The sequence below is a fragment of the Hipposideros armiger genome, unplaced genomic scaffold, assembly GCF_001890085.2.
Source record: "Hipposideros armiger isolate ML-2016 unplaced genomic scaffold, ASM189008v1 scaffold_126, whole genome shotgun sequence".
Classification (NCBI taxonomy): Eukaryota; Metazoa; Chordata; class Mammalia; order Chiroptera; family Hipposideridae; genus Hipposideros; species Hipposideros armiger.
Window position 1 is genome coordinate 700,117 of NW_017731476.1, and position 14,870 is coordinate 714,986.

A 14,870-nucleotide genomic window follows, 5' to 3' on the forward strand; every position below is an offset into this window, starting at 1 on the left:
GAGACCGCATCATGGATGGGGAAGAGGCTTGATCACTGCACTGTACACCTGAAGCTGATGTTGTATAATATTGTATGTCAACTATAAGTGAATATCTATATCTATATCTATATCTATATCTATATCTATATCTATATCTATATCTATAGATAGATAGAGAGAGAGATAGTCATGGGACGTGGAGTATAGTGTGGGAGTGGAGTCAAGGGAATTGTAATAGATATGTATGATATTGGGAGGAAGTGGGATGGCGGATTGGGGGAGGGGGGTTGTCACTTCGAGGGTTAAAAAGTATAACTATTGCACTGTGTTGTACAGCTGAAACTAATTCTAAAACATGTGTATTTCATAATAAAAATAATTAAAAGAAAAAAAGAAATGCATAAAACCTTTATGAAGGAAAATTTAAAACACTGCAGAGTGATTCAAAAGAAGGCTGAACTCATGGGAGGGCAGACTTATTCTTCTTATTATTTTTTAATTTCATTGGGGAACAGTGTGTTTTTCCAAGACCTATCAGCTCCAAGTCAAGTAGTTGTGGAGGGCGCAACTCAGTGGCCCATGTGGGAATCGAACCGGCAACCTTGGTGTCATGAGCACTGTGCTCTAACCAACTGAGCTAACCAGCTGCCCCAGCAGACTTATTTTTGAAAGAGAAGTCAACAGGATAAAGATGATCTACACCATTAATACTACTGCAATAAAAAAAAATCTCCATCTGGTAAGAGTTCACCAATTCTTGAACGTTCAGCTCAAATGCCATCACCTCCTCCATGAAGCCCTCCTGGTCAGAATTTATTGCTCAGTGTTCCTTGACCTTTATTCTGCTTTTGGTCTTTATTAGGATTGGTGGTGGGTCATGTGCCTCCCTAATAAGAATTTGTTGAGTGAAAGGACTCTCTCCCAACCGTGTTCCTGTTAGTGGGTTTTGGGGAATGACAACCGTGAGGCTTCAGAGGCTTGGAGTCACAAGGTTTCCCAGAGGTCAGGCATTTGTCTGGAGTGTGAACGCAGTTTTCTAGGCCCTTGTCCTGATCTCCTTGTCCCTCTGCTGGCTGAGACCTTGGGCTTGCTACCTAATCCCGGTTCTTGCCATCGCCCTCTTGTGACATGGTGTTACTTCCAGCTGTCCTGGAGTCTAAACTTGGCCAGTTCTGGACACTTTTTTTGTTCCATGTACCAGATCCTTACTCGTGGCCTGGTCTCTTTCTGGGAACAAAGTCACCTTAGTGTGTGCCTGCTTTGGGTGTCTCCTGTCTCAAACAACAGCTTGGATTTATCCCTCATACTGTACACCAAAATAAACTCCAAGTAGATAAAATATTTACCTGTTTTTTTTTAAAAGGACTTTAAGAAAGCATAAGCAAATCCCTTTAAACATTGATATAGGAGCATCCTTACTAAGTATGACTCAAAATCCAGAAACCATAAAAGATTGATCCATTCAACTCTAAAAAATAAATTAAAAACTTCTTCATGGAAAAGTAAAACCATAAGCAAAGTCAAAAGACAAACAACAATCTGGGGAAAATATTTGCAAGTCAGTATCACAAAAAGTTAATCCCCATATTATATAAAGAACTCCTAGAACAATTTTTTTCCTTATCCCTTCTTCTGATAACCCCAACTTTGTTATGAAGGACCACCTCTCCTCCACGCTTTTTTAGGCAAAAGAACCCAATGACTCAATAGCGAAGAGGGGAAAAGTACATGAACAGACAGTTCCCAAAAAGTTGTGATGACACCGAGGTGCTATTTTTCACCTCTCAGATTGACAAAAATCCAGAAGTTTGACGATCTATCCTATTGGCCAGTGTATGTGGAAATAGATGCTCTGTAGATGGTAGGAATTCACAACTCCTATGGAGGGTGATTTGGCACAATCCATCAGAAACACAAAAGTATACACCCTTTGACCCAGCAATTCTATTGGGTTGTCGAAAAAGTCATCACATATTTTTTCTATGTTTTCTGAGCGCCCTGCTGCTCAGAGCTCGCACTCCCAAACCAACTCTTAACCAACGAGCCACTCGGCTGGCCCTTTCTGGAATATTTATAGGAGAGGCATGATCTCTTCTTTTCTACCAGGATTCATCCTGAGAGAAAATAAAGCTTGGATTATGCCAGGAGCCACCTGTGTGGATAAAGGACCACCCCAATCACGGAAGCAGAACCAAGAAATGGAGAGAAACTGAGTTCTGTTTGAACTCACCCAGCCATGTTTGAACTCCATACAACCCTCTGGATGATTCTCTTACATGAGACAATATATTGGGTCGTTGGAAAAGTCATGACGTATTTTTTCTATGTTTTCTACGCAAAAATGCGTCGTGACTTTTCTGACAACACAACAGTCCCTTTTTTCCTCATTAGAGTCCCAACTGTAGAGTCTCAACGTTGTCACGTGCAGTAGAAAGAGACTTGACACAATGGACGACAGCTTGGAGTGGGAAAAGGAGCATGGATTCTGCAGCAATCAGGTGAACTTAAATTCTTCCATCAAGACCCAGTTGAAATATCACCATCTTTGTTCAGTTTTCCAACTACTTTCTCCTCATATTTCATTGCTCCCTCCTCACGTGTGTGCTTAGGTTTGCACACACCTTAATTTTAGCACCTTTCACACTGTGCTGTCATTGTTTAGGTGGCTATATCTACCATGAGACAGTCCACAATTTGCCTGAATCTTACTCATTTGGAACTCTTTAATTTTTGCAAAAGTCCTGGCACCAAATTGATACGAACTCATTGACAGTTTGTTGAGCGAATACCTGAATGAATGAGACCGAGGCGGTAGCAGTAGGAGTGGGCAGGAGGAGATGGATGGGGGACATCTTTGCAGTGCCAACAAAATGTAATAGCAGCCTTACATCTTTTTTTTTTAATAGACAGGCTCGAGATTAATATTAATAACAAAATGTTATTTGGTTGACTTGGACAAAATCCCTGGAGTAAAATTAATAATAGCTGTGATTTATTGTATGCCTTATGTGCCAGGTGTTTTGTGTACATTCAATTTAATCTTCACTCCAGCCTGGCAACGGACATGGGTTGACTCCACCAAACCTACTTTATTCTGGGGAGTTGAAATCAACTCCAGGGGCCGATTCTCTATGCCAATCATAGCAATTCCATCCTCCTCCACAGTGGCTAGTTCAGGGATGGGCAGGACCAGTAGGATAAAGCTTACTGCCTTAAGAAAAGATGTGAGACAAGGTACTGTCTCTTGCTGGATGTGAATGGGGAAGTTTATGCCCCTGGCTGTTCCTGGCAGTCATCTTGAAAACATGGAGGAGAGCAGAGCCAAGAAAGTCATAGAGGAAGGGATCCAGGGCTCCCCTCACTTCCAGCCTGAAGCTGACCTATTGCTGGATGTCCAGCTATGAGGGTTATGTGAGCCAAAGACACACCTCTAATTCAGCCTGAGTTGAACTTCTGTTATTTCATCCAATTATACAGTGAGGAAAGCAAGGCTTTGATAATAATGTGCTCAACAGACCTCAGCTAACACTAAGAGCTGGAATTCCACCCCTAATTCTTATCCAAAAGCATTTGCTCCTCGCACTAAACCGAGCCAAGAAAGGACAAGTGGGTGGCCTCAGTCATGAGTTATCTGCTTACCTACTGAGATAACTTCTCTTGTCCTTGCAGTTTCTAGTGCCTTGAATATTCTCTGCCTTCTTTCTTTGTCTAGCAAACAACAACATTTCTTTCAGGCCACAGCTTAAATAAATGTCACTTTCTGACCATCTCCCCACCCCAACCCTGGAGATTAGCTGAGGTCCCTTGGCTATTGACTCTCATGGTGATTTGTTTTCCTTTCATGCTTTCATCACAATGATAACTGATTCCTTTTTGTACAATACAAATAATGTCTCTCGATTCTGCAAGGGCACAAGTGTGTCTATTTTGCCCAGCACCGAATACTCAGAACAGTGGTTGTCACTTAATGGACAACAATAAATATTTGATGAAAGAGTAAGTGAAAGCTTTCTGTGGTCATGAGTTACATCAGTGGTTCTCCAAGTGTGGTCGCTTGACCTGCAGTTTTAGCGTTATCTGGAAACTTGTTAGGAGTGTAAATTAGGCCCCACCCCACGTCTACTGAATTAGAAATTCTGGGAGTGGGGCTCAGATGGCAATGTAATTTCAACAGGCCTGCCAGGTGATTCTGATCCACGCTGGAGTTTGAAAGTCACTGGGTTAGACAGATTTGCTCATCTCTGCAGCAGGCACACCCTAGTAGCACTTGGGCTGCTAGGGATTGTTTCCTGCTTGTGTTTCTTAAAATCTACACTTTCACAAGTAAAGTGGGTTGGAGGACAGGCACTGGGACTCTCCACATTCTTTGCAGTCTCAGAACCCTGCAGAATCTTTGCAGTTGTCCCTTCCGCTTTGATCATGTTTCCCAGTACTGCATCCTTCATGTCCCAGGTTACATTTCCTATCCCTTCTTTCCATTTTCTCAGCACTCTGCGTGTGGGTTGCGTTCATCACACAGCACTCTCATTTCTTTTTTTTAAAGATTTTTATTGGGGACTTGGAGGGGAATAGCATTGGGGAATCGGGGAAGGAAAACAGACAGGTAGACAAATTGCTGTTTTGTTCTTCAGTCTAGTTGTGGAGGACATCGCTTCACTGGCCCATGTTGGTATGATCATTGCACTCTTCTCGGGTGAGGCAATCGGTTGCCGGTCATTGGTCGGCCGCTCACAGTGGCTCATGGTAGCTCTCGCTGGCTGCCGGCGCTCATGCTGGCTGCCATCCACTCATGTAGCTCACAGCAGCCCCACTCCAGGTCCAGCGGTTGTTCATCATCTTAGCTGTAGAGGGCGCAGGGTCACTGGCCCTTAATGTGGGATCTTAACCACCAACCTGCTGCTCAGAGCTGGTGCTCCCATGAGAGCTCTTAACCGAGTCACTCGGCTGGCCCAACTCCTCATTTCTTACAATTAATTTATTCATTTGCTCTTGTTGCTCATCTACTTCCTCCAGGGCAGGGGCTACAGCAGTCTCGTTTGCTGCCCTCCTGCACCTGTGGCAGCGCCTGGGCCATAGCAGGGCTAAAACGTGCATGCACTGAATGGATGTCAACTGCAGGAAGGCAGAGGCTGCGTGCTGCTGACTTTCAGCCGGGTGCTGGGCACGTAAAAGGCGCTCCCTAAAGAGGTGCGGAATGAACGAGCCAATGAAGCGAAACAGGAAGAGCACCCTTACTAAGATGGCAGCCCCGGCGTCCTTTACCAACATGGCTGCCGGCCCGCGTGGACTGTCGCCGGGCGCGGGGCGGGGTCAGGAAGGGGCAGGGCTAGCGGCAGCCGTCAGGTGCGGCCCCGCCCTGCGTGCCCCCGCCCCCCGCTCGATTCCGGATTGGTCCGGTTCCAGCGCCGCAGATCGGCGGCCGTGCCGTGGGGCTACGCCGGGCGCTCGCCACTTCCGGCGCGTTGGGGCTGTTGGTCGGGGGTGGCCGCGCGGCGCGAGCAGGCGGCTCCGGGACGGACGCGCGTAGGGATGCTCCAGGGGGTGACGGCGGCGGCCGTGTGGACTGAGGCGGCGAGGACAGCGCGGGCCCCCGGGCCTCTCCCCTAAGCCGGCCGCTCGGGCTGCGCCTCCGAGGCCCCCTTCAGCCTCCGGCCCTTTTGCTTCGGGGCCGGGCCCGCGCGGCTGCCTCTGAACGCGGAGGCCGGGGAGACCCTGCCTGGGCCCGGAGCTTCCCCTCGGGGGTCGGGCCCGGGCAGGGGGCCCCGAGCCGCTGCCCTCCCTGCCGGCTTCCGAGCCCCATTTCCTGCTTTTTTTCAGTTTCCTTGGGGAGGGGCGGGTGGGTCTTGATGAATTGTTCCGGGGGTCCCCGATGAGGCGGGCCGGGGGACCACACTCTTTTTAGAGGGTCCCGGCGGGGGCCCGGGTAGGGAAGCGGTTCTCTTTGCATGGGCGGGGGACTTCCCGAGCCTGCCGGGACCATGACCTGAACTGTGCGAGCGGGACGTGTCCGAAGCCCGAGAGCCAGCTCACCTGAGCCGTCCCCTTCCCCTGCCAGCATGGTAAGTGGGGTCCGACCCCTTTCCCTCCCTGGGTGCCGGGCCTGAGAGGTGGGAGCGGGTCCCGGGACTGCTGAGCCATCGCTTCTCCCTGGGGCGGCGAGAGGCGCGTCCCGGGCAGGGCAGTGACACATGCGTTCAGGGTTTGCTGCCCCGGCTGTGCGCTCCCATCCCCCTCAGGGATGTCTCAGGATTGGGAGGGACCTGGGAGGGTAGCAGGCACAAACCCTTGCATCTGGTGTTTGCCTCTCAGACAGTGTGGCTCGTCGTTACAGGAGCTGTCATTTTTGGAGGGCTTAATATGTGCCAGGCCGTGCATTCAATGATTAACGTGTACTGTTTAATTAGCACGACAGCCCTCTTCGGAAGGGGGGAGACTGAGGCACAGAACAACTAATTACCCAGCTCAAGGTCACCCTTAAGCCACAGTGGCACCATTGGACCCAGGCAGCGTGACTTCAGAGCCCCTGTTGGATGCACCACACAGAGCTGGTCTGGGTCTTGCTGTAGCTTTATATGTGGGGGAGCAGGGTTTGTGATTTGCAGAAGTCACTTACCTAGATAATAGCAACAAGGAATGGTGCTATTCTCCTGACACCTAGTCTGCGGTTCTTTCTGCTGCATGCCCTGGCCTTTTCCCTGGCAGTGCCTGGAAAAGTATTCATCCTTCCACATCCAGCTGAGAAGCTGCCGCCCATCTTTCGCATGTCCCAGACCCAAAGCCACTCTTCAGTACTCCCTTAGATTTGTGTACTCTCATCTATCTGTTAAGCATTTGTTTTTTGGTATTTTAGTTGTTCCTGAACCTTCTCTGTTTACTGCAGAGGACTCAGCTCCCTTACAGATGAAATGGTCTGAAGCTTTCTGTGCTCCAGCCCTTGGTACATAGTATGCCGTGGCGAGTGGCTAATGGCCCAGCTGTGTTTGAGCACCTCCAGTGACAGAAGTCTTCTGAAGGCTGGCCATTTTATCTGTTAAGTTAGAGATTTTGTTAAGAAAGGGACACAGTGACATCTTCTATGATAAAGATGTTCAGGCCGGTGGGATTCTCAGAACATTGAAGGGGCCTGTGGCGGGTGTGTTCAGGTTCTGGGCCTCGAAAGAAGACTGGAGGCGTAGCCCTTGTCTTCCTGGGCTTCCGACCAGTCGGATAGAACACGCTGTTTAACAGCCGGTCACTTAAGCTCTCTACGTCCCTGTTTTCCCATCTATAAGGTAGGGAGCTAGGAATTCCCTAATGAATAAGGTATGAAATAGAACATTTAGTGAGTGATGAAAGTAGTTCTGAGTAGTCCTTCATTTATCCTTTCAATGAATTTGTTTCTAAACTGTGAAATACACACAGCATGAAGTTTGCCGTTTTTAACCATTTTCGGTGCACAGTTTTGTAGCTTTAAGTGCATCCACTTTGTTGTGCATCCATCTCCAAAACTTTTCATCTTGCAAAATTGTACCTGTTAAACACTAACTCCCTTCCCTCCTCCCCATCCCTGGCGACCACCATTCCACTTTCTGTCTCTGTGAACTTGACTCCTCTAGGTACCTCCTGTTAGTGGAATTCTACAGTGTGTCATTGTGACTGGCTTTTTTCACTTTGCATAATGTCCTCGATGTTCATCCGTGTTGTAGCATATGTCAGAATTTCCTTCCTTTTTAAGGCTGAGTAATACTCCATTGTGTGTATACACCACCTTTTGTTTGTCCATTTATCTGTTGATGGACACCTGGGTTACTTCCACCTTTTGGCTATTGTGAGTAATGCTGCTGTGAACGGGGGTGTACACATCCTTCAATGAATTTTAAATCGCCACTATATGCCTGTCTCTAGGGAATGTCAGATGAACAGACACAGTCCTCCCCTCAGGGAGCTTTGGGACCCCTGGGCAGAATTTTATTGGTTATCCACTGAGCTAGCCAAGCAATCTTGTATTCGGGTTTCATTTTCATTGGCAATCAGGAGAACATTATGAAATGACTACCTTTGAGCCATTAGTTGTAAAGTAATTGATTTCATGATCACCATGTACATTTTCTTCTGAAGTAAGTCTGAGCCACACATATTTAAGCATAAAGGTATGGCCACAGTGGATGTGTGGTGAACAGGACCATCTAATCGTGTCCTCTCTGTGTCACTGACACCAGGGGTGCACCTGTGGGTATCCCAGGGTCAGGGGTGTGGGCAGGGCAAGGCTTGTACCCAAAATGCAAGGAAGCCAGTTTTTTTTTGTATCTTCCAGGCGGGGAGTCTTCTCCCTGGGATCACAGCTTTTTCCTTTCCATTTCCTACTGACTTCACGCTTTTACTTTTAAGAGTATTAGTTAACATATGTTAGAGCCTTGGTAATAACTTCTCTTTAAAACTTCAACTCTAAAAAGACAAAAATGGTATACTATGATAAAACTACCATTTATCTAGTATCTGTTATAAGCTAGCTCTTCATGTATTCATTTTTCTTCAAGTCTTTCAGTATTAGGTAACCATAACCACCCGCTAAATTACATTATTGCCGTTACTGCGGGAGGGGGAGATGAGCAGACCTGCTCTATGACACCTGTCTCACCTGCGTGTGGCCCCATGGTGCTCAACTCCAACGCCTGTGCCCTTTGCAGTACCTGTGTTGCCTCATGTGAAGGTGATCAGGAGTGTCATCCAGCTGTGTTTCGTTTGGTTCTGAGATAGATGATGATAGGGGCTGGGGAGCGCGGGAGTTCCTTTAAATTCTCCTCTAGAAGGAGGGACCTTAACTTGTACATTTAGAACTGATTAAAAAAGATTCGTAGTTGCAGTATGGAATCACTACAACAGCTCTACTGGAGCTGCGTTTGATTAAATCATTATTTTGGGTTGAATCCCCTTGAGTTCGTAAGTACTGTAACATCTTAAAGGTGTTACCTTTCTGCAGAGTTGTTATTTAATAGTAAATGCTCATTATGGAAATTTTGTGGAAACTTGAGTCCTTACTTGCATTTTTCAGTTGCTTAGAAAATTGCTTTGGTTACAAAGCCTTCTCATTTTTTAATGACACCCTCTGCCAATGGTCCCCATAATGGAGGCAAAACTAGACCTTCCATTTGGCCACTCAGGTGTCTCAGCCACTTGTTCATCAGTGGTGTGCCGTGGTGCACACCATGTGTGGGGCGTTTGAGGATGCTGTGGTGGTACAGGGAGGTGGCAGGGAATGGGCCAGCTGTGCTCAGAGGGCCTGTAGTTGATCACACGATGAGAGGTAGAACGGAGACAGGTGACATCAAGAAATGACTTCAACATCTTTTGGAAAAATTAGTACATGACCTGGTTCAAGTGATGAGATTACAGTAAAGTGAACAAAGACCAAAAACTCAGAGTGGTATAGAGACAAGGCCAGAGCTTTTTAGTGCCTCGGTATATTGTTCATGAAATAATTTACTGCCTTCCTGCGGATACAATGTAATCATATAATAGTATTTATAGGGCTTAGCATATGCCAGGTATTTACATATATTAATTCATCTTCTCTTTCAGACAATGCCAGCAGGTAGAGGCTATTTTTATTTCCCATTTTATAGATGAGAACACTCAAGGTCTAGAGAGGTTAGGCATCTTTTCAAGGTCACACTGCAACCCCTACGTGGAACTGGGATTCGAGCCCCAGGCGATCTCCTCCAGAGTCCCTGCTCCTAACTGTTACACTTTCAAGAGAGATAGTGTTGCCCCTGCCCCCTGGGAGTCAGTCCAGTGAGGAAGATGGGACGTATATTATGATAATTACAAGGGGCTATGATAAGGGCGATAGCAGAAGAATGCACTGGCATGAAGTTAACATCACTGGGGGAGGTTAAGAGGAGAGCAGCTGGAGGGGGTGCTTCTAGGGAGGGTATTTGAGCCTTTAAAGATTAGGAAGAGGGGCTGGCAGAGTGGCGCGTTGGTTAAGAGCTGGCTTGGGACGCCAGAGGGCCCCGGTTTGGATCCCACATATGAGGGCCAGTGACACTGCCCTCTACAGCTAAGATGCTGAACAACAGCTCAACCTGGAGCTGGGCTGCCGTGAGTCGCCGTCGACAGCGTAGGCTGCAGCCCCTGCTGCAGTGGGTTGCCATGGGCTACTGTGTGTAGCCAACAGCCGCTGTGAGCGGCCGTCCAGAAGCTGGCGACTGATCTGCCTCACCTGGGAAGAGCACAATGATAGTGCCAACTTGGGCCAGTGAAGCAACAGCAACTTGTCTGTTCCTCTTCCCCCAATTCCCCAGTGCTGTTCCCCTCCCCCCATTCCCCAATAAAACTCAAAAAAAAAAAAAAGATTAGGAAGAGTTTGACAGTCAAGGGAAAAAAGGGCCTTCCAAGTAAAAGTTGTTTGCAGGGAGTTACAAAGATCAGATACACATCAGCAAAGATAATAGAAAGTGATTGGTGTGAAGGAAGAGTGAAGGAAGGAATTAACATTGGTTGAGTGTCTAGGACTTTTTAGGGCTTTATATGCATATGCGCCTGCGGTCCTTCAGACATGATGTTTTTCTCATCGTAAATACTTTTACCCTGACTTTTCCTTGCCAGCAGCTGCTGTATTTCCTTGTTCCCTTTACAACAAAACTCTAGGTAAGAGTGTTCTCTAAGTGGCCACCCTCTGGTCTCTGTTAAGTTCACTTGTCAGGGTCCTTCCCGCCATGTTTGCTGAGTGCCGTGGCTGGCTCTCGGTCCTCACCTTACCTGATCTGTCGGTAGCATCGGACAGGTTGAGCACCCCATCTTCCTTAAGTCCCCACCTGGCCTCCAGGACACTTAAGAAGCGCTTTTGGTTTCCCCTCTGTCTCGCTGGTCATTTCTCCTGCATCTCACTGGTCTCTGGGCAGCTGAGTAGGGGTGCCCTAGGCCTCAGACTGGTGAGCACACAGTCCAGGTCACTCTCCTCAGCTGCAGTTCTCATGTATCCAGCCGCTACTTGATCTGTCAGCTTGCTTGTCAGGCGCTTCAAAGGTGACATGTCACAGTGTCAACTCCTGGTCTTCCCCTGAGTCATCTCTGTCTATGTCTCTGTCCATTTGAGGGCAGCTCCGTCCTTCAGCTGCTCGTGCCAAACACTTAGAAGTCACCCTGGACCCTTCTTTCTCTCACTCCCCACATCTGCTTGTGTCGGGAAAGCCGAATGTCCTTCTTTCGAAGTGTGGCCAGGATGTGATCACTTCTTATTCCCTCCGCTGTGCCACTCAGGCTCAGACCTTCATCATCTCTCAACTGGAGAACCACAGCTGCCCCCTAACTGCCCTCCTAGCCTCTGACCTTGCCCCTTTGAGCCTGGTTTCAGCACAGCAGCCTCAGTGATTCTTTGGTAGTTTAAGGTCATGTCTCTGTTCCCATGGCTCCTCACTCACTTAGTGCGAAGTCCATGGTGTGACCCCCTGTAACCCCCACATTCTGGCCTTCGTTCACGCTGGACCCATCCGCCACCCTCCCCTTGGCTCAGCCCGTTCAGCCCCCCTGGCCTCCTTGCAGTTCTTCAAATTCCAGGTATGTCCTGCCTGGCGCTACCTCCGCCCGGATGGCGCTTTTCCCTGAGCGACAAGTTGGACCTTCCGCAGACTTTCTCAGGACCCACCTTCCCAGTGAGGCCTGTCTTCACCACACTGGGTAAAAACCCTAATTCCATTCTGGAACGCCCAGCACTTCACGTCCTGGCTCACTTCTTTTTATAGCATTTACAGTTTGTAACCGTTTTATATACTTAGTGTTATTTATGAAATCTATTTTTGTTGTCTCCTTCTACTCAGATATTAACTGAATAGAGCTGGGGATCTTTGCTTTGCTTACTGATGTGTCCCAGGAGTCTAGAATAGTTGCTGGCTGGTAGACAGTTAAATTGTGGTAGGAGGTGCTGTGGGAATCTTGGGTGTCCCAAGGGGCTTTGGAGAAAGGGAGGAAGCTGGGTTCCCTGTGATGAGTAGAACCTGCAGTGGGGCTATTTCAGAAGAAATAGACGTAACGAAATGTAACGTAAGAAAAGACTGGTTTGACTATGCTGGAGGTTTTTGTGAAGAAGCAGTTGGAGGGAAAGCCGTAAAGGTGGTTTATGGATGGCCTCCAGGACTAGCTCTAGGGAGCTGGGCTTTGAGTTTTGGCTGGTCTTTCCTTAAAGGAAACAATTTATTTGTCATGTGTAGGTGAGATTGGTGTGGGGAAGCCAGATGGGATGCCAGGCCTGGATGGATGTGCCAGAGGCCTGTTCGGGGTGTGCAGTGAGGAAGGGAGAGCAAGAGTCAGAGAGCTGTCCCTTAAAACTTACTGATTCCAGATTCAAGGGATGATGAAACGGGAAAAGCTCAAACTGAGTTTGGAAGCCTCTAACTTGGGAATAGTGGGAAATTTCAATTAATTATTAGGATTTGGATTGGATGGGAATGGAAGAGATGACAGGTAAAGAAATTGACAGGAAGAAGACAGGAGACGGGCCACGTGCTGATAATATAAGGGCTTCGGCTCTGTCTGTAGGCAGGTTGGCAGCTGCTGCTGTGGAGATGAAGGTAACTGGCGTTGGGCAGGATAAGGATCTTGACAGTTGTAGGTATTTGGGTCGCGGACATCCCTTGTCCAGGGCAACCCAGCGCAGCCTGGGATGAAGAGGGCAGGAATTCCTGACCAGGTAGCAGCCGCTCTGCCTCCTTTTCCAGACTTGTTCCCCTCCTTGCCCAGGTTCATTCTGTAGCCATTGGTGGCTGACGTCTTGTCTTCACTATGTCTCAAGATCACCTGTAGCCACTGTGTGTGGAATCCAATATGAATAGCCTCTTTTTAGCCTCTTTTCAGTCCTTATACCTCTGACTTTTCTTTTTGCGACCACCTGTGTCCTTTTCTTTTCCTGAAAGTTTTCCTTGGCTCCTTGGCTTCCATGGTATTGCTCTCTTGGCTCAGTCTCCTTTGATCTTCTTTCTCATGGCTGTGACGATGTGCTCATGAGAACTCCGCCTTCCTCTCCCACCGTGGGTACCCACTGGAGGTCCTATAGACATCAAATGAAACGTATCTGACCCAAATCTATCACCTCCCTCTCGGATTAGTGCTCCTGCCCTCATGCCCTCGTTCTGTTCATGACCTTATTCAGGAGACGCTCTAATGATAAACCTGAGTCATCTTTAACTTCCCCTTTCCCCTCAGGTCCCCCGCCCCCTGACCTGGTGATGTGCCGCTTCCTTATGTCTGCCCTGACCCTGGCCTTTCCCTCCGCTGTGGTCAGAGTGTCACTGCCTCTCGATTTCACTGTTGTCTCGACAGCTTCCAGGTCCCTCCTTCTCCAGCCCATCTTCTGTATTCCTGCAGAGCTGCCTCATGGCACTTGGATGTGATTGTGCCCCGTGACCCCAAATCATTCTGAGCAGAGGGTCCCCACTGTCGTCAGACCACGTTGTTTATTACAGCAGAGTAGTGGAAAGCCCACAGGCCTTGGGTTTTCACAATCTCATTTAGCCTTCTCAGTAAGGATGAAAATGGTTATTAAATGCTTGAAATGATTTATTTGGACTATCTTTAGACTTCCCAAGTGACACCTGTTCTCTAGCCACAGCGAACCCCTTGCAGCCCCAGGACGCTGAGTCCGTGTCACACTTCTCTCCCTTTGCTCCATGCTCTTTCCTCTGCATGAATGTCCTTTTCTTCATTTTCGCAGGTGAGATCCTACCTACCATGTTCAGGCCACCATAACTGCTTGGAGGCTTTCTAGGCATGAGTTGCACATTTATCATCTTTGGCTATCATTAGGTCTTTTTTTCGTTTTTATTATTTTGATTTATTTATTTTTATGATCCAGGAATTACAGACCACATTCTTCTAGTAAGTGTCACACAATTAAGAAGTTTGAAGAGCAAAGTGGGAACTTCCACCCTCCCCCTCACTGCCCCTTCAGGCCTGGCAGAGCGATGCACCCTTCCGCGTCCACATCAGGAATCTCACTCTGTGCATAGTTAGGGAATCGAGAGTCAGGTGTGAACATAAATCCAAGAGGGTTGAGGTCGGCCCTGGAGGTTAGTAAATGATGGTGGTGGTGTTTAGAGGGTGGTGAGTTTGAACTATTGGGTTGTTGGAAAAGTCATGATGCATTTTTGCAACGAAAAACAGAAAAAATACGTCATGACTTTTCCGACAACCCAGTAGGTATGAATATAGCCCAACACCCTGGTTTCCAAAGCCCATGGCAGCCCGGGAGCTCAGATGTTTTCCCTGGGCAGGTAGAGGTGTGGAGCAGGTGAGCAGATGCTGTGTAGATGAGGGATGTCCTGGGAGGCTGCAGGAACCAACTGCTACAGGGAGGAATGCTAGGGGCCAATTGCTAGTGGGGTGGGGGAGGTGGGGGACTCGTAGATACTGACTGAGGAAGCCCAGAGGCAGAGAGAGGCGAGAGAGGCTCATGGGAAGGGAAGGAAGCTGGGATTCAGAGGGAGGAAAAATGTCTGTGCGCATTTCATAATTACAGTATACAGGCCATTGTTGGGGGCCCTGCGGACTGTATACTGTACGTACCTCATTTAATAGCATACAACCACCCTACAAGGAAGGTATTATTATCACCTGTTTCCATTTTACAGTTGGGGAAGGTGAGGACACTGAGGTTCAGGGAGGGTAGTCTTAGTAGCTTCTCCAAAATCACATAGCGATATGGTAGAGCCAGAGTTCTGACTCCACAGCCCATTTTTTTCCCCCCTAATGTGTTTTTTTAAGCTTGTATACATTTACACAGGCGTGTTTAGTTGAAATGTGGTCCACTGAAAATACTATTTCAGGAAAAACAGTACCGTATTTGCCGGCGTATAAGACGATTTTTTGGCCCTGAAAAATATGCCTCCAAGTGGGGGGTCGTCTTATACGCCAGG

General features: G+C 47.9%; 1 protein-coding gene across 1 annotated transcript in view; it reads left to right on the forward strand.

Annotated features, from left to right (window-relative positions):
- The first annotated feature begins 5,380 nt into the window (after positions 1-5,380).
- Positions 5,381-14,870, forward strand: part of XPO6 (exportin 6) — a 108,119-nt gene continuing 98,629 nt past the window's right edge. The window contains exon 1 of the mRNA XM_019648687.1: positions 5,381-6,041. Coding sequence (XP_019504232.1) covers positions 6,039-6,041 — 3 coding nt within the window. The 5' untranslated portion in view covers positions 5,381-6,038. The remainder of the gene's footprint in view (positions 6,042-14,870) is intronic.